This window comes from Scyliorhinus torazame, chromosome 29 (assembly GCF_047496885.1).
Source record: "Scyliorhinus torazame isolate Kashiwa2021f chromosome 29, sScyTor2.1, whole genome shotgun sequence".
NCBI classification, from domain to species: Eukaryota; Metazoa; Chordata; class Chondrichthyes; order Carcharhiniformes; family Scyliorhinidae; genus Scyliorhinus; species Scyliorhinus torazame.
In genome coordinates, this window is record NC_092735.1 from 1,179,742 (window position 1) to 1,202,838 (window position 23,097).

At 52.8% G+C, this 23,097-nt stretch overlaps 1 protein-coding gene across 1 annotated transcript in view; it reads right to left on the reverse strand.

The window, feature by feature from the left end:
• LOC140403809 (cytochrome b-c1 complex subunit 2, mitochondrial-like) overlaps nt 1-22,134 on the reverse strand; it is a 168,019-nt gene extending 145,885 nt beyond the window's left edge. The window contains exons 1-2 of the mRNA XM_072491965.1: nt 22,070-22,134; nt 1,196-1,294 (exon numbers count right to left, since the gene is read on the reverse strand). Of these exons, the coding sequence (XP_072348066.1) occupies nt 1,196-1,294; nt 22,070-22,111 (141 nt within the window). The 5' untranslated portion in view covers nt 22,112-22,134. The remainder of the gene's footprint in view (nt 1-1,195; nt 1,295-22,069) is intronic.
• Between the last annotated feature and the right edge of the window lie 963 nt (nt 22,135-23,097).

Sequence of the window (23,097 nt, forward strand, 5' to 3'; positions counted from 1 at the left end):
TGGTTCAATCCACGCCGGCTGGTGTGGGTTGACAGCGGCGGTACTTCGGCCCATCACGGACCGGAGAATCGCCGGGGGATTTCCGCCGACCGGCGCGGCGCGATTCCCGCCCCCGCCGAATCTCCGGTGGCGGAGAATTCGGGACATGGCGGGGGCAGGACCCCTCCGATGGGGGGTCGGAGAATCGTGCCCATGGTGTCCAGTTCTGGTCGCCTCATTATAGGAAGGATGTGGATGTTTTGGAGAGGGTGCAGAGGAGATTTACCAGGATGCTGCCTGGACTGGAGGGCAGGTCTTATGAAGAAAGGATGAGGGAGCTCGGGCTTTTCTCACTGGAGCGAAGAAGACAGGGAGGTGACTTGATAGAGGTGTACAAGGTGATGAGAGGCATGGATAGAGTGGAGAGCCAGAGACTTTTCCCCAGGGTGGAAATGACTGTCACGAGGGGACATAATTTTAAAGTGATTGGAGGAAGGTATAGGGGAGATGTCAGAGGTTGGTTCTTTACACAGAGAGTGGTGGGTGTGTGGAATGCACGGCCAGCACAGGTGGTGGAGTCAGAGTCATTCGGGACATTTAAGCAACTCTTGGACAGGCACAAGGACAGCAGTAAATTGAAGGGTGTAGGTTAGGTTGATCTTAGATTCGGATAAATGGTCGGCATAACATCGTGGGCTGAAGGGCCTGTACTGTGCTGTACTGTTCTATGTTCTGTGATGCATCTTTCTCAAAATTGTTAAATATCGGCACAAAACCTGACACTGTATCTCTGCGCAGTTTCCCAGTTCGCATTAGCCAATTCTGCCTCCTTACCCTTATACTGACCGACTCTACCCTGATCCGGGTCACAACAGCAGACTCCCGGGGCACATGTTTTCGAAACATCCTTGGAGAGGTGCGATATCCGCGCTGACCCATGGGGCTTCCAGCTTGTGACCGATCAAAATGGTGGATGTTCATTTGGAAAGATATCAAACACATCCAGGTGACTTTATCGGGAATGCGCAGAGGTGAGGTCTAGGCATTGGAGGGAGCTCACCAACCCGACCCTTCAAGCACCACCTGCTCCACACGTGTGGTAGAGCCTGCAGATCTATCCTTGGATTGATCAGCTCAGCACAGAGCCCATTGAACCGCAAATCATCTTCGGTCCTGAGGGAACCCTGAAGAGGAGAAGAGGAACTACAATCCCTACCTGAATATCCTGAGGTTCAAGTTTTTTGGAAGCCGCTGACCTCTTCACATGTTTAAGTGGCTGCGTGAGGGGAGTGGTGTGCACAGAATAACATCGCCTCTGAAAGTAGAACAGGAATAATGGGCACAGATCATTGCTCGAACATGTCACCAATCTGCCAGGAGACAGCAGCTGTCAATATTGGTCGCGTCTGTCCTGGTAACAAGTTTAAACTAGCAGTTTAAGTAATAAACAAGTGTGAATAGCTTATGGAGGTTAAACAGATTACAGGCGATTGAGAAGGTCCCTGAGCTATACCCATGTTTGTTTGTTTTTTAAATATATTTTATTCGAGTTTTTTGGCCGAACATAACAATACGTAGTGTTTCTTTTACACAACAATAAAGCAATATAAATAGCCGTGGCCAGTTTTAAACAAATAAATAAATAATATATATATATAAACAAAAACAAAAGAAAAACAAAACTGGGTTGCTGCTGTTATCTACTTCTTATCTACTTCCCTCTATCTTTCTGTGAGGTAGTCGACGAACGGTTGCCACCGCCTGGTGAACCCCTGAGCCGAACCCCTTAACACGAACTTAATCCGTTCTAACTTTATGAACCCTGCCATATCGTTTATCCAGGTCTCCACCCCCGGGGGTTTGGCTTCCTTCCACATTAACAATATCCTGCGCCGGGCTACAAGGGACGCAAAGGCCAACACGTCAGGCTCTCTCGCCTCCTGCACTCCCGGCTCTTCTGCAACCCCAAATATAGCCAACCCCCAGCTTGGTTCGACCCGGACCCCCACCACCTTCGAAAGCACCTTTGCCACCCCCACCCAAAATCCCTGTAGTGCCGGGCATGACCAGAACATGTGGGTGTGATTCACTGGGCCTCCCGAGCATCTCGCACACCTATCCTCTACCCCCAAAAATTTACTAAGCCGTGCTCCAGTCATATGCGCCCTGTGTAGCACCTTAAATTGTATCAGGCTTAGCCTGGCACACGAGGACGATGAGTTTACCCTACGCAGGGCATCCGCCCACAGCCCCTCCTCAATCTCCTCCCCCAGTTCTTCTTCCCATTTCCCTTTCAGCTCATCTACCGTGATCTCCCCCTCGTCCCTCATTTCCCTATATATGTCTGATACCTTACCGTCCCCCACCCATGTCTCTGAGATCACTCTATCCTGCACTTCCTGCGTCGGGAGTTGCGGGAATTCCCTCACCTGTTGCCTCGCAAAAGCCCTCAATTGCATATACCGAAATGCATTCCCTTGGGGCAACCCATATTTCTCCGTCAGCGCTCCCAAACTCGCAAACGTCCCATCTACAAATAGATCTCTTAATTGTACTACCCCAGCTCTTTGCCATGCTCCAAATCCCCCATCCATTCTCCCCGGAACGAACCTATGATTGTTTCTTATCGGGGACCGCAACGAAGCTCCCGTCCCTCCCCTATGCCGTCTCCACTGCCCCCAAATTCTCAATGTAGCCACCACCACCGGGCTTGTGGTGTATTTCTTTGGTGAGAACGGCAACGGCGCCGTCACCATTGCTTGCAGGCTAGTCCCCTTGCAGGACGCCCTCTCCATTCTCTTCCACGCCGCTCCCTCCCCTTCTCCCATCCACTTACACACCATTGAAACATTGGCGGCCCAGTAGTACTCACTTAGGCTCGGTAGTGCCAGCCCCCCACTGTCCCTACTACGCTGCAAGAATCCCCGCCTCACTCTCGGGGTCTTCCCGGCCCACACAAAACTCATAACGCTCTTCTCAATTCTTTTGAAAAAAGCCTTCGTGATCACCACCGGGAGGCACTGGAACACAAAAAGGAATCTCGGGAGGACCACCATTTTAACCGCCTGCACCCTACCTGCCAATGAAAAGGACACCATGTCCCATCTCTTGAAATCCTCCTCCATCTGTTCCACCAACCGTGTTAAATTAGGCCTATGTAATGTCCCCCAATTCTTGGCTATCTGGATCCCCAGGTACCGGAAGTCCCTTGTTACCTTCCTCAACGGTAAATCCTCTATCTCTCTGCTCTGCTCCCCCGGGTGCACCACAAATAACTCACTTTTCCCCATGTTCAGTTTATACCCTGAAAAATCCCCAAACTCCCCAAGTATCCGCATTATCTCTGGCATCCCCTCCGCCGGGTCCGCCACATATAGCAACAAATCGTCCGCATATAGAGATACTCCCCTCCTAAGTACTCCCCTCCACTTCCTGGAACCCCTCAATGCTATGGCCAGGGGCTCAATCGCCAGTGCAAACAATAACGGGGACAGAGGACATCCCTGCCTCGTCCCTCTATAGAGCCGGAAATAGTCAGACCCCCGTCCATTCGTGACCACGCTCGCCATCGGGGCCCTATACTGCAACTGTACCCACCTGATATACCCGTCCCCAAAGCCAAATCTCAACACCTCCCACAAATAATCCCACTCCACTCTATCAAATGCTTTCTCGGCATCCATCGCCACCACTATCTTCGCTTCCCGCTCTGGTGGGGGCATCGTCATTACCCCTAGCAGCCTCCGCATATTTGTATTTAGCTGTCTCCCCTTCACAAACCCAGTTTGGTCCTCATGGACCACCCCCGGGACACAATCCTCTATCCTCATTGCCATTACCTTGGCCAGGATCTTAGCATCCACATTCAGGAGGGAAATGGGCCTGTATGACCCACATTGCAGCGGGTCTTTTTCCTTCTTTAGGAGGAGCGATATCGTTGCCTCTGACATAGTCGGGGGCAGCTGCCCCCTTTCCCTCGCCTCATTAAAGGTTCTCATCAGTAGCGGGGCCAGCAAGTCCAAATATTTCTTATAGAATTCAACTGGGAATCCGTCTGGTCCCGGGGCCTTCCCCGCCTGCATGCTCCCAATCCCTTTCACTACCTCCTCCGTCTCAATCTGTGCTCCCAGCCCCACTCTCTCCTGTTCCTCCACCTTAGGAAATTCCAGCTGATCCAGAAAGCACATCATTCTCTCCTTCCCGTCCGGGGGCTGCGCTTCATATAATCTTTCATAAAATGCCTTGAACACTCCATTCACTCTCTCCGCTCCCCGCTCCATCTCCCCCTCCTCATCTCTCACCCCCCCTATCTCCCTCACTGCTCCCCTTTTCCTCAGTTGGTGGGCCAACAACCTACTCGCCTTCTCCCCATATTCGTACTGTACACCCTGTGCCTTCCTCCATTGTGCCTCTGCAATGCCCGTAGTCAACAAGTCAAACTCTATATGTAGCCTTTGCCTTTCCCTGTATAGTCCCTCCTCCGGTGCCTCCGCGTATTGTCTGTCCACCCTCAGCAGTTCTTTCAACAACCGCTCCCTTTCCCTACCCTCCTGCTTTCCTTTATGTGCCCTAATAGATATCAGCTCCCCTCTAACCACTGCCTTCAGTGCCTCCCAGACCACTCCCACCTGTACCTCCCCATTATCATTAATTTCCAAGTACCTTTCAATACACCCCCTCACCCTTAAACACCCCCCCTCATCTGCCAATAATCCCATGTCCATTCTCCAGGGTGGACGCTGTTGTTTTTCTTCCCCTATCTCCAGGTCCACCCAGTGTGGAGCATGATCCGAGATGGCTATAGCCGTGTACTCCGTCCCCGTCACCTTTGGGATCAGTGCCCTTCCCAAAACAAAAAAATCTATTCATGAAAATACTTTATGTACATAGGAGAAAAACGAAAACTCCTTACTCCTAGGCCTGCTAAATCTCCAGGGATCTACTCCTCCCATCTGCACCATAAAATCCTTAAGCACCCTAGCTGCAGCCGGCCTCCTTCCGGTCCTGGACCTCGATCATTCCAGCCCTGGGTCCAGCAACGTATTAAAGTCTCCACCCATTACCAACTTTCCCGCCTCTAGGTCCGGGATGCGTCCTAACATACGCCTCATAAAATTGGCATCATCCCCGTTCGGGGCATACACGTTTACCAAGACCACCGCCTCCCCTTGCAGTTTGCCACTCACCATCACGCATCTGCCCCCACTATCTGCCACTATAGTCTTTGCCTCAAACATAACCCGCTTCCCCACTAGTATAGCCACCCCCCTGTTTTTTGCATCCAGCCCCGAATGAAACACCTGCCCCACCCATCCTTTGCGTAGTCTGACCTGGTCTATCAGTTTCAGATGCGTCTCCTGAAGCATAACCACATCTGCCTTAAGTTTCTTTAGGTGTGCGAGTACCCGTGCCCTCTTAATTGGCCCGTTCAGCCCTCTCACATTCCACGTGATCAACCGGGTTGGGGGACTCTTTACCCCCCCCCCCCCCTTGACGACTAGCCATTTCCTTTTTCAATCCAGCTCCTCACCCGGTTCCCACGTAGCTGTATCCCCCCCCAGGCGGCACCCCCCCCGCCCCGACCCCCCCTCCCATACCAGCTCCCCCTTCTCCCCAGCAGCAGCAACCCAGTTAACCACCCATCCCCCCCCCCCCCGCTAGATCCCAAGCTAGCGTAATTGCACCCCCCATGTTGCTCCCAGAAGTCAGCAAACTCTGGCCGACCTCGGCTTCCCCCCGTGACCTCGGCTCACACTGTGCCTGCTTCCCTGTTCCCGCCATGATTACCATAGCGCGGGAACAAAGCCCGCGTTTCCCACTTGGCCCCACCCCCAATGGCCGGCGCCCACAGCTCCTCATCCTCCCTCACCCTCTCCCCCACGACATGGGGAAGAGAGAGAAGTTACAGGGTCGAAGGTTTAACAATCTGGGAAGTCTTCTCTTCCCCCTTTTCCCCCCTTCATCCCACAAATTCACCCCCCCCCACCTTTTGTCCCAAACGTTCATTTTCTGGCCCGCTCACTCCAGCTTCTCCTCGACAATAAATGTCCACCCTTCGTCTGCCGTTTCGAAGTAGTGGTGTTTCCCTAGATGTGTGACCCACAGTCTTGCCGGCTGCGACATTCCGAATTTGACCTTCCTTTTATGCAACACCGCCTTGGCCCGATTAAAGCTTGCCCTCCTTCTCGCCACCTCCGCACTCCAATCTTGATACACGCGGATCACCGCATTCCCCCACCTACTGTTCCGAGTTTTCTTTGCCCATCTGAGGACCATCTCTCTGTCCCTGTATCGGAGAAATCTCACAGCTATTGCTCGAAGAATTTCTCCAGCCCTCGGTCTTCGCGCCATAACTCGATAAGCTCCCTCCACCTCCAGCGGACCCGTCGGGGCCTCCGATCCCATTACCGAATGCAGCATCGTGCTCACATATGCCCCAACGTCCGCCCCCACTGCACCTTCGGGAAGACCAAGAATCCTTAAGTTCTTCCTCCTCGCATTGTTCTCCAGCACCTCCAGCCTTTCCACACACCTTTTGTGTTGTGCCTCGTGGATCTCCGTTTTCACCACCAGGCCCTGTATGTCGTCCTCATTCTCAGCAGCCTTTTCCTTCACGACCCGAAGCTCCTGTTCCTGGGTCTTTTGCTCCTCCTTTAGCCCCTCAATCGCTTGTAATATCGGGGCCAACAGCTCCTTCTTCATCTCCCTTTTGAGTTCATCTACGCAACGCCGCAGGAACTCTTGTTGGTCAGGGCCCCATATTAAACTGCCTTCTTCCGACGCCATCTTGCTTTGTGCCTGCCTTCCTGGCCGCTGCTCTTGAGGATCCACCGCAATCCGGCTACTTTCCTCTCTTTTTTCCATCCGTGTCCAGGGGGGATTCCCTTCTGGATTACCGCACAGTGTTATTTGCCGTCAAAATTGCCGATGGGGCTTCTATTAAGAGCCTAAAAGTCCGTTCCACCGGGAGCTGCCGAAACGTGCGACTTAGCTGGTCATCGCCGCACCCGGAAGTCCCTATACCCATGTTAATGTACAGTCAAGGAGGTTGACAGCGGCAAACTGATGTGCACACAGACGGCATAATCAAAGAATAACAAAGGTATAATTGCCCAGACCCCGAGAAGCCAGGGAGGCAGTTACCATCCTGTAGTCTCAGAAAATGGACAGGCGTTCCGGGTGCGGCGATGACCAGCTGAGTCGCACATTTCGGCAGCTCCCTGTGAAACGGACTTTTGGGCTCTTGATAGGAGCCCCAACGGCAATTTTAACGGCTGAAAACACCGTGCGGTAAACCAGAAGGGTGTTCCCCCTGGACACGGATGGAAAAAGGAGAGGAAAGTGGCCGGATTGCAGCGGATCCTTTGGAACAACGGCAAGGAAGGCAAGCAGAAACCAAGATGGCGTCGGAAGGTGGCAGTTTCATATGGGGCCCTGAACAACAAGAGTTTTTGAAACGCTGCGTGGAGGAGATAAAAAAGGAAATGAAGAAAGAGTTGTTGGCTCCGATATTACAGGCGATTGAAGGGCTGAAAGAGGAACAAAAGACCCAGGAGCAGGAGCTTCGGGTCGTGAAGGCGAAAGCAGCAGAGAATGAAAACGACATACAGGGCCTGGTGGTGAAGTCGGAGATACAGGAGGCACACCAGAAACGATCTGTGGAGAGGTTGGAGGCACTGGAAAATAACGCAAGGAGGAACAACTTGAGGATTCTTGGCCTTCCTGAAGGTGTGGAGGGGGCGGACGTCGGGGCATATGTGAGCACGATGCTGCACTCGTTAATGGGAGTGGAGGCCCCGACGGGTCCGTTGGAGGTGGAGGGAGCATACCGAGTTATGGTGCGAGGATCGAGAACAGGAGAAGCTCCCAGAGCCATAGTGGTGAGATTTCTCCGTTTTAAGGATAGAGAAATGGTCCTTAGATGGGCGAAGAAAACTCGGTGTAGTAAATGGGAGAACGCGGTGATCCGCGTCTATCAAGATTGGAGTGCGGAGGTGGCGAGAAGGAGGGCGAGCTTTAATCGGGCCAAAGCGGTACTTCACAAAAAAAAGATAAAGTTTGGAATGCTGCAACCGGCAAGACTGTGGGTCACATATCAAGGGAGGCACCACTACTTTGAGACGGCGGATGAAGCGTGGACTTTTATTGTAGAAGAAAAATTGGAATGATTGGACTACGAAAATGAACGTTTGGACAAAGTGGTGGGACGAGTGGGGGGGGGGGGGGGGGGCGAAGAGGGATTGTATGATTAATCCTGCGGTATGGTAACTTTTCTTTCTCCCACAGGTGGTGATGGGGGGAGGTGGGGAGGGAGAGGAGATGGGGCGTTGGCCATGGGAGGTGGGGCCGAGGGAGAGGCGCGGGCTTGGTTCCCGCGCTATGATAATTATGGCGGGAATAGAGAAGCAGGAAGGAGGGGGCGCCGCACGGGGCGAGCCGTGATCACGGGGGGAAGCCGAGGTCAGCCAGAGTTTGCTGACTTCTGGGAGCAACATGGGGGGAGTAATTACGCTAGCGGGGGGTCTAGCGGGGGGGGGGGGGAGGGGGGAATTACTGGGTTGCTGCTGCTGGGGAAAGGGGGGAGTGGGTACGGGAAAGGATGGGCGGGGGTGCACCGTCTGGGAGAAATACAGCCGCGTGGGAACTGGGCGAGAAGCTGGAAAAAGATGATGGCTAACCGGCAAGGGGGGGGGGGTGGGAAGCCCCCCAACTCGGCTGATCACGTGGAACGTGAGGGGGTTTAACGGGCCGATAAAGAGGGCACGAGTACTCGCACACCTTAAGAAACTTAAAGCAGATGTGGTCATGTTACAGGAAACGCACCTGAAACTGATAGATCAGGTTAGGTTGCGCAAAGGATGGGTAGGGCAGGTGTTCCATTCGGGGCTGGATGCGAAAAACAGGGGGGTGGCTATATTAGTGGGGAAGCGGGTAATGTTCGAGGCAAAGACTATAGTGGCGGATAACGGGGGCAGATACGTGATGGTGAGTGGCAAATTACAGGGAGAGATGGTGGTGTTGGTAAACGTGTATGCCCCGAATTGGGACGATGCCAATTTTATGAGGCGAATGCTAGGACGCATCCCAGACCTAGAGACCGGAAAGCTGATAATGGGGGGAGACTTTAACACGGTGTTGGAACCAAGGCTGGATAGGTCGAAGTCCAGGACTGGTAGGAGGCCGGCAGCAGCCAAGGTGCTCAAGGATTTTATGGAGCAGATGGGAGGGGTGGACCCGTGGAGATTCAGTAGACCTAGGAGTAAGGAGTTCTCGTTTTTCTCCTCTGTCCATAAAGTCTATTCACGCATAGACTTTTTTGTGTTGGGTAGGGCATTGATCCCGAGGGTGAGGGGAACGGAATATACGGCTATAGCCATTTCGGATCATGCCCCACACTGGGTAGACTTGGAGATAGGGGAGGAAACAAGAGGGCGCCCACCCTGGAGAATGGACATGGGACTAATGGCGGATGAGGGGGTGTGCTTAAGGGTGAGGGGATGCATTGAAAAGTACTTGGAACTCAATGACAATGGGGAGGTTCAGGTGGGAGTGGTCTGGGAGGCGTTGAAGGCGGTGGTTAGGGGGGAGCTGATATCAATAAGGACACATAAAGGGAAGCAGGAGAGTAAGGAACGGGAGCGGTTGTTGCAAGAACTTTTGAGGGTGGACAGACAGTATGCGGAAGCACCGGAGGAGGGACTGTATAGGGAAAGGCAAAGGCTGCATGTGGAATTTGACTTGCTGACCACAGGCACTGCAGAGGCACAATGGAGGAAGGCGCAGGGTGTACAGTATGAATATGGAGAGAAGGCGAGCAGATTGCTGGCACACCAATTGAGGAAAAGGGGAGCAGCGAGGGAAATAGGGGGGGTGAGAGACGAAGATGGAGAGACGGAGCGGGGAGCGGAGAGAGTGAATGAAGTGTTTAAGACATTTTATAAAAAATTGTATGAAGCTCAACCCCCGGATGGGAGGGAGAGAATGATGGAGTTTTTGGATCGGCTGGAAATTCCCAAGGTGGAAGAGCAGGATAGGATGGGATTGGGAGCACAGATCACGGTAGAGGAAGTGGTGAAAGGAATTAGGAACATGCAGACGGGAAAGGCCCCGGGACCGGACGGATTCCCAGTTGAATTTTACAGAAAATATTTGGACTTGCTCGCCCCGCTACTGACGAGGACCTTCAATGAGGCAAAGGAAAGGGGACAACTGCCCCCGACTATGTCAGAAGCAACGATATCGCTTCTTTTAAAGAAGGAAAAGGATCCGCTACAATGCGGGTCCTACAGACCAATCTCCCTCCTCAATGTAGATGCCAAGGTCTTGGCCAAGGTAATGGCAATGAGAATAGAGGAATGTGTCCCGGGGGTGGTTCATGAGGACCAAACTGGGTTTGTGAAGGGGAGACAGCTGAACACGAACATACGGAGGTTGTTAGGGGTAATGATGATGGCCCCACCAGAGGGTGAAACGGAGATAGTAGTGGCGATGGATGCCGAGAAAGCATTTGACAGAGTGGAGTGGGATTATCTGTGGGAGGTGTTGAGGAGATTTGGGTTCGGAGAGGGGTATGTTAGATGGGTGCAGCTGTTGTATAGGGCCCCAGTGGCGAGTGTGGTCACGAATGGACGGGGATCGGCATATTTTCGGCTCCATAGAGGGACAAGGCAGGGATGTCCTCTGTCCCCATTACTGTTTGCACTGGCGATTGAGCCCCTGGCGATAGCGCTGAGAGGTTCCAAGGGATGGAGGGGAATACTTAGGGGAGGAGAAGAACACCGGGTATCTTTATATGCGGATGATCTGCTACTATATGTGGCGGATCCAGCGGAGGGGATGCCAGAAATAATGCGGATACTTGGGGAGTTTGGGGATTTTTCAGGGTATAAATTGAACATGGGGAAGAGTGAGCTGTTTGTGGTGCATCCAGGGGAGCAGAGTAGAGAAATAGAAGACCTACCGTTGAGGAAGGTAACAAGAGACTTTCGTTACCTGGGGATCCAGATAGCTAAGAATTGGGGCACATTGCACAGGCTAAATTTGACGCGGTTGGTGGAACAGATGGAGGAAGATTTCAAGAGATGGGATATGGTAGCATTGTCAATGGCAGGGAGGGTGCAGGCGGTTAAGATGGTGGTCCTCCCGAGATTCCTTTTTGTGTTTCAGTGTCTCCCGGTGGTGATCACGAAGGCTTTTTTCAAAAGGATAGAAAAGAGTATCATGGGTTTTGTTTGGGCCGGGAAGACTCCGAGAGTGAGGAAGGGATTCTTACAGCGTAGTAGGGATAGGGGGGGGCTGGCACTACCGAGCCTAAGTGAGTATTATTGGGCCGCTAATATTTCAATGGTGAGTAAGTGGATGGGAGAGGAGGAAGGAGCGGCATGGAAGAGATTAGAGAGGGCGTCCTGTAGGGGGACCAGCCTGCAGGCTATGGTGACAGCCCCATTGCCGTTCTCACCAAGGAACTATACCACGAGTCCGGTGGTGGTAGCTACACTGAAGATTTGGGGACAGTGGAGACGACATAGGGGAAAGACCGGAGCACTGGGGGGGTCCCCGATAAGAAACAACCATAGGTTTGCCCCGGGGGGAATGGATGGGGGATATGGAATGTGGCAAAGAGCAGGTATAACGCAATTGAAAGATCTATTTGTGGATGGGAAGTTTGCGAGTCTGGGAGCGCTGACCGAGAAATATGGGTTGCCCCAAGGGAATGCATTCAGGTATATGCAACTGAGGGCTTTTGCAAGGCAACAGGTGAGGGAATTCCCGCAGCTCCCGACACAAGAGGTGCAGGACAGAGTCATCTCAAAGACATGGGTGGGGGACGGTAAGGTGTCGGATATATATAGGGAAATGAGAGACGAAGGGGAGACTATGATGGACGAACTAAAAGGGAAATGGGAAGAAGAGCTAGGGGAGGAGATTGAGGAGGGGATGTGGGCAGATGCCCTAAACAGGGTAAACTCGTCGTCCTCGTGCGCCAGGCTAAGCCTGATTCAGTTTAAGGTATTACACAGGGCACATATGACTGGAACACGGCTCAGTAAATTTTTTGGGGTGGAGGATAGGTGTGCGAGGTGCTCGAGAAGCCCAGCGAATCATACCCATATGTTTTGGTCATGCCCGGCACTACAGGGGTTTTGGATGGGGGTGACAAAGGTGCTTTCGAAAGTAGTAGGAGTCCGGGTCGAACCAAGCTGGGGGTTGGCTATATTTGGGGTTGCACAAGAGCCGGGAGTGCAGGAGGCGAAAGAGGCCGATGTTTTGGCCTTTGCGTCCCTAGTAGCCCGGCGCAGAATACTGCTAATGTGGAAAGAAGCCAAGCCCCCGGGGGTGGAGACCTGGATAAATGATATGGCGGGGTTCATAAAGTTAGAGCGGATTAAGTTCGTCCTAAGGGGGTCGGCTCAAGGGTTTACTAGGCGGTGGCAACCGTTCGTCGAATATCTTGCGGAAAGATAGATAGGGGAGAACAAAGAAGGCAGCAGCAGCGGCCCAGGACTTGGGGGGGGGGGGGGGGGGGGGGAGGGATGGGGGGGGGGGGGTGGCCTGAGACAAGGCAGTTGCCAATTAGGGCTAGTTTTTATTTTTTGTTATTTAATATTTATTTATTTGTTGTTGTTTTTGTTTAAATTTAAAAAGGTCATTATTATCTGTATTGTTACAATGTTGTGTAAAGGATGCACAATGTACTGTGTTGGTTGACCAAAAATTTTCAATAAAATATTATTTAAAAAAAAAAAAAGAAAATGGACAGGCCAGTTTCCAACCACCAAGCCTGAAGGCCAAGTTTAAGCAAACAAGCTTATACGTCTCAGAGCAAAGGCAGTGCAGTAAACCTTCATAAATGCAATATTAAAGTATCGTCGTTGCACGAGGAAAAAAGATAGTTCCCAGATTTGAGAACATTGTGGTAAATACGGGAATACGAACAAGAGTAGGTCATTTAGCCCTTCAGCCTGTCACGCCATTCAATTAGTTCAATTAGTTCTGATCTGTGGCCTACCTCAGGATCCTCCCCCAGTCTCAGGGCCCTCCCCCAGTCTCAGGGCCCTCCCCCAGTCTCAGGCTCCTCACCCAGCCACAGGCCCCTCCCCCAGTATCAGGCCCCTCCCTCATTCACAGGCCCCTCCCCCTGCCTCACGCCTCTCCCTCAGTCACAGGCCCCGCCCCCAGTCTCAAGCCCCTCTCCCAGTCTCAGGCCCCTCCCCTTTCTCATGCCCCTCCTCAGACTCAAGCACCTCCCCCAGACTCAGGCACCTCCCACAGTCTCAGGCCCCTCCCCCAGTCTCAGGCTCCTCACCCAGTCACAGGCCCCTCCCCCATTCTAAGGTCCCTTCCCCAGTCTCAGGCCCCTCCCTCATTCACAGGCCCCTCCCCCAGTCTCAGGCCCCTTCCTCATTCACAGGCCCCTCCCCCAGTCTCACGCCTCTCCCTCAGTCACAGGCACTGCCCCCAGTCTCAAGCCCCTCCCCCAGTCTCAGGCCCCTCCCCTTTCTCATGCCCCTCCTCAGACTCAAGCACCTCCCCCAGTCTCAGGCACCTCCCACAGTCTCAGGCCCCTCCCCCAGTCTCAGGGCCCTCCCCCAGTCTCAGGCTCCTCACCCAGTTACAGGCCCCTCCCACAGCCTAAGGTCCCTTCCCCAGTCTCAGGCCCCTCCCCCAGTCTCAGGCCCCTCCCTCATTCACAGGCCCCTCCCCCAGTCTGAAGTCCCTCCCCAGTCTCAGGCCCCTCCCCTTTCTCATGCCCCTCCTCAGACTCAAGCACCTCCCAGTCTCAGGCCCCTCCCCCAGTCTCAGGCTCCTCCCTCAGTCACAGGCCCCTCCCCCAGTCTCAGGCCCCTCCCCCAGTCTCTGGGCCCCTCCACAGTCTCTGGGCCCCTCCCCAGTCTCAGGTCCCTCCCCCAGTCTCAGGCCCCTCCCCCAGTCTCAGGCCCCTCCCCCAGTCACAGGCCCCTCTCTCAGTCTCAGGCCACTCACCCAGTCTCAGGCCCCTCCCCCAGTCTCAAGCTTTGCGCAAGTGAAGGAGGTACAGCTGGAGTGAGACACATCCAGAGCGGGAATTTGGAACTTGGTAATTCGGTGCAGAGTGGGAGAAGGTGCTTTTTCCCTACTGTTTTGTTCTCTCTCTTTCTTCTCGTATGTAACTTTTAATCTGCAGGGAGAGAACCAGAGAGCATCTGAGAACCTGGGAAGGTTAAATACATGAATAGGATGGGAATAGAGGGATACGGACCCAGGAAGTGTAGAAGATTGTAGTTCAGTCGGGCAGCGTGGTCGGCACGGGCTTGGAGGGCCGAAGGGCCTGTTCCTGTGCTGTACTTTTCTTTGTTCTTTGTTCTTTGTTAGTGATTTTTATTCATTTTTATTTTTATTATCTGTTCAAATTGTGTGTCGGCGGGGGGACTGAAGTGACTTCACTGTAAAGCTGTGACCTGATTGGCAGGTTAGAACAGGAACAAAGAAAATTACAGCACAGGAACAGGCCCTTCGGCCCTCCCAGCCTGCGCCGATCCAGATCCTTTATCTAAACCTGTCGCCTATTTTCCAAGGATCTACCTTCCTCTGTTCCCCGCCCGTTCATATATCTGTCTGGATGCATCTTAAATGATGCTATTGTGCCCGCCTCTACCACCTCCGCTGGCAAAGCGATCCAGGCACCCACCACCCTCTGCGTAAAAAACTTTCCACGCACATCTCCCTTAAATCTGCAACTCCACCAATCTTAGTATCATCTGCAAACTTGCTAATCAGACCACCTATACCTTCGTCCAGATCATTTATGTACATCACAAACAACAGTGGTCCGAGCATGGATCCCTGTGGAACACCACTAGTCACCTTTCTCCATTTTGAGACACTCCCTTCCACCACTACTCTCTGTCTCCTGTTGCTCAGCCAGTTCTTTATCCATCTAGCTAGTACACCCTAAACCCCATACGACTTCACTTTTTCCATCAACCTACCATGGGAAACTTTATCAAACGCCTTACTGAAGTCCATGTATATGACATCTACAGCCCTTCCCTCATCAATTAACGTGGTTACTTCCTCAAAGAATTGTATTAGGTTTGTAAGACATGACCTTCCCTGCACAAAACCATGCTGCCAATCACTGATAAATCTATTTTCTTCCAAATGTGAATAGATCCTATCCCTCAGTATCTTCTCCAACAGTTTGCCTACCACTGACGTCAAGCTCACAGGTCTATAATTCCCTGGATTATCCCTGCTACCCTTTTTAAACAAAGGGACAACAGTAGCAATTCTCCAGTCCTCCAGGACCTCACCTGTGCTCAAGGATGCTGCAAAGATATCTGTAAAGGCCCCAGCTATTTCTTCCCTCGCTTCCCTCAGTAACCTGGGATAGATCCCAGCCGGACCTGGGGACTTGTCCACCTTAATGCCTTTTAGAATACCCCAAACCTCCCCCTTCCTTATGCTGACTTGACCTAGAGTATTTAAACATCCATCCCTAGCCTCAACATCCGTCATGTCCCTCTCCTTGGGGAAGACCGATGCAAAGTACTCATTAAGAATCTCACCCATTTCCTCTGACTCCACGCATAAATTCCCTCTTTTCTCTTTGAGTGGGCCAATCCTTTCTCTAGTTACCCTCTTGCTCCTTATATACGAATAAAAGATTGGCAATCTACACTAAATTTAAAAATTAAGCATTGTTAAACTAATTAGACATAATTACTTAATTATAATTCAGAGGGGTATCTAAGCCAGAGATCGGAGAGTACTGTATTTAGCTTTCGCATTTATATTAGAAATCTAGTGCTAGAAAACACGTAGTTAACAGAAACTTCACTAAATAATTGATGCAATGTCAGTTAGAGGGGTGCAGTGCTCTGACTGTGAGATGTGGCAGGTCCGGGAGGCTTCCAGCATCCCGGATGGCTTCATCTGCAGAAAGTGCACCCAACTGGAGCTCCTCACAGACCGCATGGTTCGGTTGGAGCAGCAATTGGATGCACTTAGGAGCATGCAGGTGGCGGAAAGCGTCATAGATCGCAGTTATGTAAATGTGGTCACACCCAAGGTGCAGGCAGAGAAATGGGTGACCACCAGAAAGGGCAGTCAGTGCAGGAATCCCCTGTGGTTGTCCCCCTCTCGAACAGGTATACCCCTTTGGATACTGTCGGGGGGGATAGCCTATCAGGGGAAAACAGCAGCAGCCAGAGCAGTGGCACCACGGCTGGCTCTGATGTTCAGAAGGGAGGGTCAAAGCGCAGAAGAGTAATAGTAATAGGGGACTCTATAGTCAGGGGCACAGATAGGCGCTTCTGTGGACGTGAAAGAGACTCCAGGATGGTATGTTGCCTCCCTGGTGCCAGGGCCCAGGATGTCTCCGAACGGGTAGAGGGCATCCTGAAGGGGGAGGGCAAACAGGCAGAGATTGTTGTACATATTGGTACTAACGACATAGGCAGGAAGGGGCATGAGGTCCTGCAGCCGGAGTTCAGGGAGCTAGGCAGAAAGTTAAAAGACAGGACCTCGAGGGTTGTAATCTCGGGATTACTCCCTGTGCCACGTGCCAGTGAGGCTAGAAATAGGAAGATAGAGCAGCTAAACACGTAGCTAAACAGCTGGTGTAGGAGGGAGGGTTTCCATTATCTGGACCGCTGGGAGCTCTTCCGGGGCAGGTGTGACCTGTATAAGGACAGGTTGCATCTAAACTGGAGAGGCATAAATATCCTGGCCGCGAGGTTTGCTAGTGTCACACGGGAGGGTTTAAACTAGTATGGCAGGGCGTGGGCACGGGAGCAATAGGTCAGAAGGTGAGAGCATTGAGGGAGAACTAGGGAATAGGGACAGTGTGGCTCTGAGGCAGAGCAGACGGGGAGAAGTTGCTGAACACAGCGGGTCTGGTGGCCTGAAGTGCATATGTTTTAATGCAAGAAGCATTATGGGTAAGGCAGATGAACTTAGAGCTTGGATTAGTACTTGGAACTATGATGTTATTGCCATTCCAGAGACCTGGTTGAGGGAAGGACAGGATTGGCAGCTAAACGTTCCAGGATTTAGATGTTTCAGGCAGGATAAAGGGGGATGTAAAAGTGGAAGCGGAGTTGCGCTACTGGTTAGGGAGAATATCACAGCTGTACTGCGGGAGGACACCTCAGAGGGCAGTGAGGCTATATGGGTAGAGATCAGGAATAAGAAGGGTGCAGTCACAATGTTGGGGGTTTACTACAGGCCTCCCAACAGCCAGTGGGAGATAAAGGAGCAGATAGGTAGACAGATTTTGGAAAGGAGTATAAACAACAGATGGGAGACTTCAACTTCCCCAATATTGACTGGGACTCACTTAGTGCCAGGGGCTTGGATGGGACAGAGTTTGTAAGGAGCATCCAGGAGGGCTTCGTAAAACAATATGTAGACAGTCCAACTGGGGAAGGGGCTGTCCTGGACCTGGTATTGGGGAATGAGCCCGGCCAGGTGGTAGAAGTTTCAGTAGGGGAGCATTTCGGGAACAGTGACCACAATTCAGTAAGTTTTAAAGTGCTGGTGGACAAGGATAAGAGTGGTCCTAGGGTGAATGTGCTAAATTGGGGGAAGGCTAATTATAACAATATCAGGCGGGAACTGAAGAACATAGATTGTGGGCGGATGTTTGAGGGTAAATCAACATCTGACATGTGGGAGGCTGACAAATGTCAGTTGAAAGGAATTCAGGACCGGCAATGTTTCTCCTGCAGAATGTTTGAGGTGAGGGACGCTGTCAGTGTCCCTGCTGATTTCACCTGTGGGAAGTGCACCCATCTCCAGCTCCTCAGAAACCGCGTTAGGGAACTGGAGCTGGAGCTGGTTGAACTTTGGATCAGTCGGGAGGCAGAGGCGGTCATAGATAGTAGCTTCAGGGATGTAGATTCTTTCAAGAATCAAGGAGATGGGTGACGGTGAGAGGGGCTGGGAGGAAGCAGTCAGTACAGGGATCCCCTGTGGTCGTTCCCCTTAGTAACATGTATACCGTTTTGGATACTGTTGAGGGGGACGACCTACCAGGGGTAAGCCACGGTGAACGGATCTCCGCACTGAGTCCATCCCTGTGGCTCAGAAGGGAAGGAGGGGGAGCAGGAGAGCAATAGTTATTGGGGACTCGATAGTTAGAGGGACAGACAGACGGTTCTGTGGCAGCGAAAGAGACTCACGGATGGTATGTTGCCTCCCGGGTGCCAGGGTCCGTGACGTCTCGGTCCGTGTTTTCAGAATCCTTAAAGAGGAGGGGGAGCAGTCACAAGTCGTGGTACACATCGGTACCAACGACATAGGTAAGAGAAGGGACGGGGATTTAAAACTGGAATTTAGGGAGCTAGGGTGGAAGCTGAGAGCCAGGACAAACCATGTTGTCATCTCTGGTTTGTTACCGGTGCCACGTGCCAGTGAGGTGAGGAACAGGGAGAGAGTGCAGATAAACACGTGGCTGCAGGGATGGTGTAGGAGGGAGGGTTTCAGGTACGTGGATAATTGGAGCACATTCTGGGGAAGGTGGGACCTGCACAGCCAGGACGGTTTGCACCTGAACCAGAGGGGCACCAATATCCTGGGAGGGAAATTTGCTATGGGTCTTCGGGGGGGGTTTAAACTAATTTGTCGGGGGGCTGGGAAAACGAGCTGAGTCCCAGAAGCCAGTGTCGAGAGGAGTGAGGTACTGAGGAGGGTATCAAGGTCGCAGGAGTGTACCGGCAGACAGAAAGGTGGGTTGAAGTGTGTCTACTTCAATGCAAGGAGCATCCGGAATAAGGTAGGTGAACTTGGAGCGTGGATTGGTACTTGGGACTACGATGTTGTGGCCATTACGGAGACATGGTTAGAACAGGGACAGGAATGGTTGTTGGAAGTTCCGGGGTATAGATGTTTCAGTAAGAGTAGGGAAGGTGGTAAAAGAGGTGGCGGAGTTGCATTGTTAATCAAGGATAGTTTAACGGCTGCAGAAAGGCAGTTTGAAGGGGATCTGCCTACTGAGGTAATATGGGCCGAAGTTAGAAATAGGAAAGGAGCGGTCACGTTGTTAGGAGTTTTCTATCGGCCCCCAAATAATAATAGAGATGTGGAGGAAGAAATTGCATAACGGATTATGGATAGGTGTGGAGGTCTCAGGGTAGTTGTCATGGGTGACTTTAACTTTTCAAATATTGATTGGAACCTCTATAGGTCGAACAGTTCGGATGGGGCAGTTTTTGTACAGTGTGTGCAGGAGGGTTTCCTGACACAATATGTGGATAGGCCGACAAGAGGGGGGGGCCACATTGGATTTGGTACTGGGTAATGAACCGGGCCAAGTGTTAGATTTGTTTGTGGGAGAGCACTTTGGAGATAGTGACCACAATTCAGTGTCTTTCACTATTGCAATGGAGAGGGATAGGGACATACGGCAGGGCAAGGTTTATAATTGGGGGAGGGGTAATTATGATGCGATTAGGCAAGAATTAGGGAGCATAAGATGGGAACAGAAACTGTCAGGGAAAGGCACAAATGAAAAGTGGAGCTTGTTCAAGGAACAAATACTGCGTGTCCTTGATAGGTATGTCCCTGTCAGGCAGGGAGGAAATGGACGTGTGAGGGAACCATAGTTCACAAAAGAGGTTGAATGTCTTGTCAAGAGGAAAAAGGAAGACTATGTATGATGAGAAAACAAGGTTCAGTAGGGTCGCTTGAGGGTTACAAGGTAGCAAGGAATGAGCTAAAAAAAGGGCTTAGGAGAGCTAGGAGGGGGCATGAGAAGTCCTTGGCGGGTCGGATCAAGGAAAACCCCAAGGCTTTTTACTCTTATGTGAGAAATAAAAGAATGACCAGGGTGAGGTTAGGGCCGGTCAAGGACAGTAGTGGGAACTTGTGCATGGAGTCAGAAGAAATAGGAGAGGCGTTGAATTAATACTTTTCTTCAGTGTTCACAGAGGAGAGGGGCCATATTTTTGAGGATGAGAGTGTGATTCAGGTGGGTAGGCTGGAGGAAGTAGATGTTCTGAGGAAGGATGTATTAGCAATTTTGAAAAACCTGAGGGTCGACAAGTCCCCTGGGCCAGATGGGATATACCCAAGGATTCTTTGGCAGGAAAGGGATGAGATTGCAGAGCCTTTGACTTTGATCTTTGGGTCCTCGCTGTCCACGGGGATAGTGCCAGAGGACTGGAGAGTGGCAAATGTTGTTCCTCTGTTCAAGAAAGGGAATAGGAATGACCGTGGTAATTACAGGCCAGTTAGTCTTACTTTGGTGGTCGGGAACATAATGGAAAAGGTCCTGAAGGATGGGATTCATGACCATTTGGAAAGATGCAGCTTAATCCGGGATAGTCAACACGGATTTGTGAAGGGTAGGTCTTGCCTCACAAATTTGATTGAATTCTTTGAGGAGGTGACTAAGTGTGTAGATGAAGGTAGAGCAGTTGATCTCGTATACATGGATTTTAGTAAGTCTAAAGTTTGATAAGCTTCCCCATGGTCGGCTCATGAAGAATGTAAGGAGGTTTGTGATAGAGGGAAATTTGGCCAATTGGATAAGTAACTGGCTATCACATAGAAGACAGAGGGTGGTGGTGGATGGAAAATTTTCAGACTGGAGACCAGTTACCAGCGGTGTACCACAGGGATCAGTGCTGGGTCCTCTGCTATTTGTGATTTTTATCAATGACTTGGAGGAGGGGGCTGAAGGGTGGGTCAGTAAATTTGCTGATGACACCAAGATTGGTGGAGTAGTGGATGAGGTGGAGGGCTGTTGTAGGCTGCAAAGAGACATTGATAGGATGCAGAGCTGGGCCGAAAAATGGCAGATGGAGTTTAACGCTGATAAGTGCGAGGTGATTCATTTTGGTAGAAAACATTTGAATGCGGATTCCAGGGTCAACGGCAGGGTTCTGAGGAATGTGGAGGAACAGAGAGATCTTGGGGTTCATGTCCACAGATCTCTGAAGGTTGCCACTCAAGTGGACAGAGCCGTGAAGAAGGCTTATCATGTGTTCGCGTTTATTAACAGGGGGTTTGAGAGCATGACCCTGGTGAGACCACATTTGGAGTATTGTGTGCAGTTCTGGTCACCTCATTATAGGAAGGATGTGGAAAGATTGGAAAGGGTGCAAAGGAAATTTACCAGGATGCTGCCTGGTACGGAAGCTGCCCTCCATATGCTATGAGGAGTGGATGAATAAACTCGGTTTGTTCTCACTGGAACGAAGGAGGTTGAGGGGCGACCTGATAGAGGTCTACAAAATTATGAGGGGCATAGACAGAGTGGATAGTCAGAGGCTTTTCCCCAGGGTAGAGGGGTCAATTACTAGGGGGCATAGGTTTAAGGTGAGAGGGGCAAGGTTTAGAGTAGATGTACGAGGCAAGTTTTTTACGCAGAGGGTAGTGGGTGCCTGGAACTCACTACCGGAGGAGGTAGTGGAAGCAGGGACGATAGGGACATTTAAGGGGCATCTTGACAAATATATGAATAGGATGGGAATAGAGGGATACGGACCCAGGAAGTGTAGAAGATTGTAGTTTAGTCGGGCAGCATGGTCAGCACGGGCTAGGAGGGCCGAAGGGCCTGTTCCGTCACAGGCCCCTCCCCCAGTTTCAGGCCCCTCCCCCAGTGTCAGGCCCCTCCCCCAGTCTCAGGCCCTTCCCTTAGTCTCAGGCCCCTCCCCTAGTCCCTGGCCCCTCCCCTAGTCTCAGGGCCCCTCCCCCAGTCTGAGGCCCCTCCTCAGTCTTAAGCCCCACCCCCAGTCAAAGACCCCTCCCCCAGTCTCAGGCTCCTCCCAGTCTCAGTCCCTCCCCCAGTCTCAGGCCCCTCCCCCATCCACAGGCCCCTCCCACAGTCACAGGCCCCTCCCATAGTCAGTTTCCCGGTCACAGGCCCCTCCCTCGGTCACAGGCCCCGCCCCCATCCACAGGCCTGGCCCCCATCCACAGGCCCCTCCTCCAGTCTCAGCCCCCACCCACAGGCCCCTCCCATAGTCAGTTTCCCCGGTCACAGGCCCCTCCCCCGGGCACAGGCCCCTCCCCCAGTCACAGGCCCCTCCCCCAGCTCTCAGGTGTTCTCCCCTCCCCCCCCCCGGTTGATTGGGGTTATTTTGAGCTCTGAGGGGCCACTCACCGATCCGCGGCCCAGGAGGCGGCCGCAGCCCGAGAGCAGCATCGCGGGGCGGGGCCAGCAGGGGGCGGGGCCTGTGGTGAGGGTGGGGCCGGGGGAGGGGGCGGGGCCCGGGGAGGGGGCGGGGCCCGGAAGGCGGGAGGGGGCGGGGCCCAGCGGCGGGGCCCGGGGAGGGGGCGGGGCCCGGAAGGCGGGGCCCGGGGAGGGGGCGGGGCCCGGAAGGCGGGGCCCGGGCCTGTGGTGAGGGTGGGGCCGGGGGAGGGCCCGGGGCCCGGAGAGGAGGCGGGGCCCGGAAGGCGGGGCCCGGGGAGGGGGCGAAGCCAGCGGGCGGGGCGGGTTTAAAGGTGAATGATTATTAGTCTGAAAGGGGAGGGCCACTTTTCTGCTGACAGCTTAAATGCGGTGGGTTACCATAGCAACACCGCGACAGGAAGAGGCCATTCGGCCCCTCGCCCGCGCTCCGCCATTCGGCCCCGCCCACTCCCCAGGCTCCGCCCACTCCCCGGGCCCCGCCCCAGGCTCCGCCCACTCCCCGAGCCCCGCCCCAGGCTCCGCCCACTCCCCGACGTCATGCCTTCATCTACCCGGACCCTCGGCTTTGAAACTCCCTAAACATCTCCCCGTTTAAACCTGTCCCTTTGACCATCGGCACAAAGACCTGTCCTGTGGATACAGGAATGTTGTCTGCAGGATTGTGAGGGGCAGGGACAGAGTGGATGGGCGGGTCTCTCCCGGGGGGGAGGGTCAGTCACCAGGGGGCACAGGTTTAAAGTCCATGGGGCAAAGGAGATGTGCGAGGCAGGTTTTTTACGCAGAGGGTGGTGAGAGCCTGGAACGCGTGGCCAGGGGCGGTTGTGGAAACAGATACATTAACGCCAGTCAAAAGGCATCTTGACAAACACACGGATAGGACGGGAATAGAGGGATACGGAACAAGGAAGTGCTGAGAATTCTGGCCGGTACAGGCTTGGCGAGCCAAGGAACCTGTTCCTGTGCAGGATTGCTTTTTAACGCCTCACAGCACCAGGGAC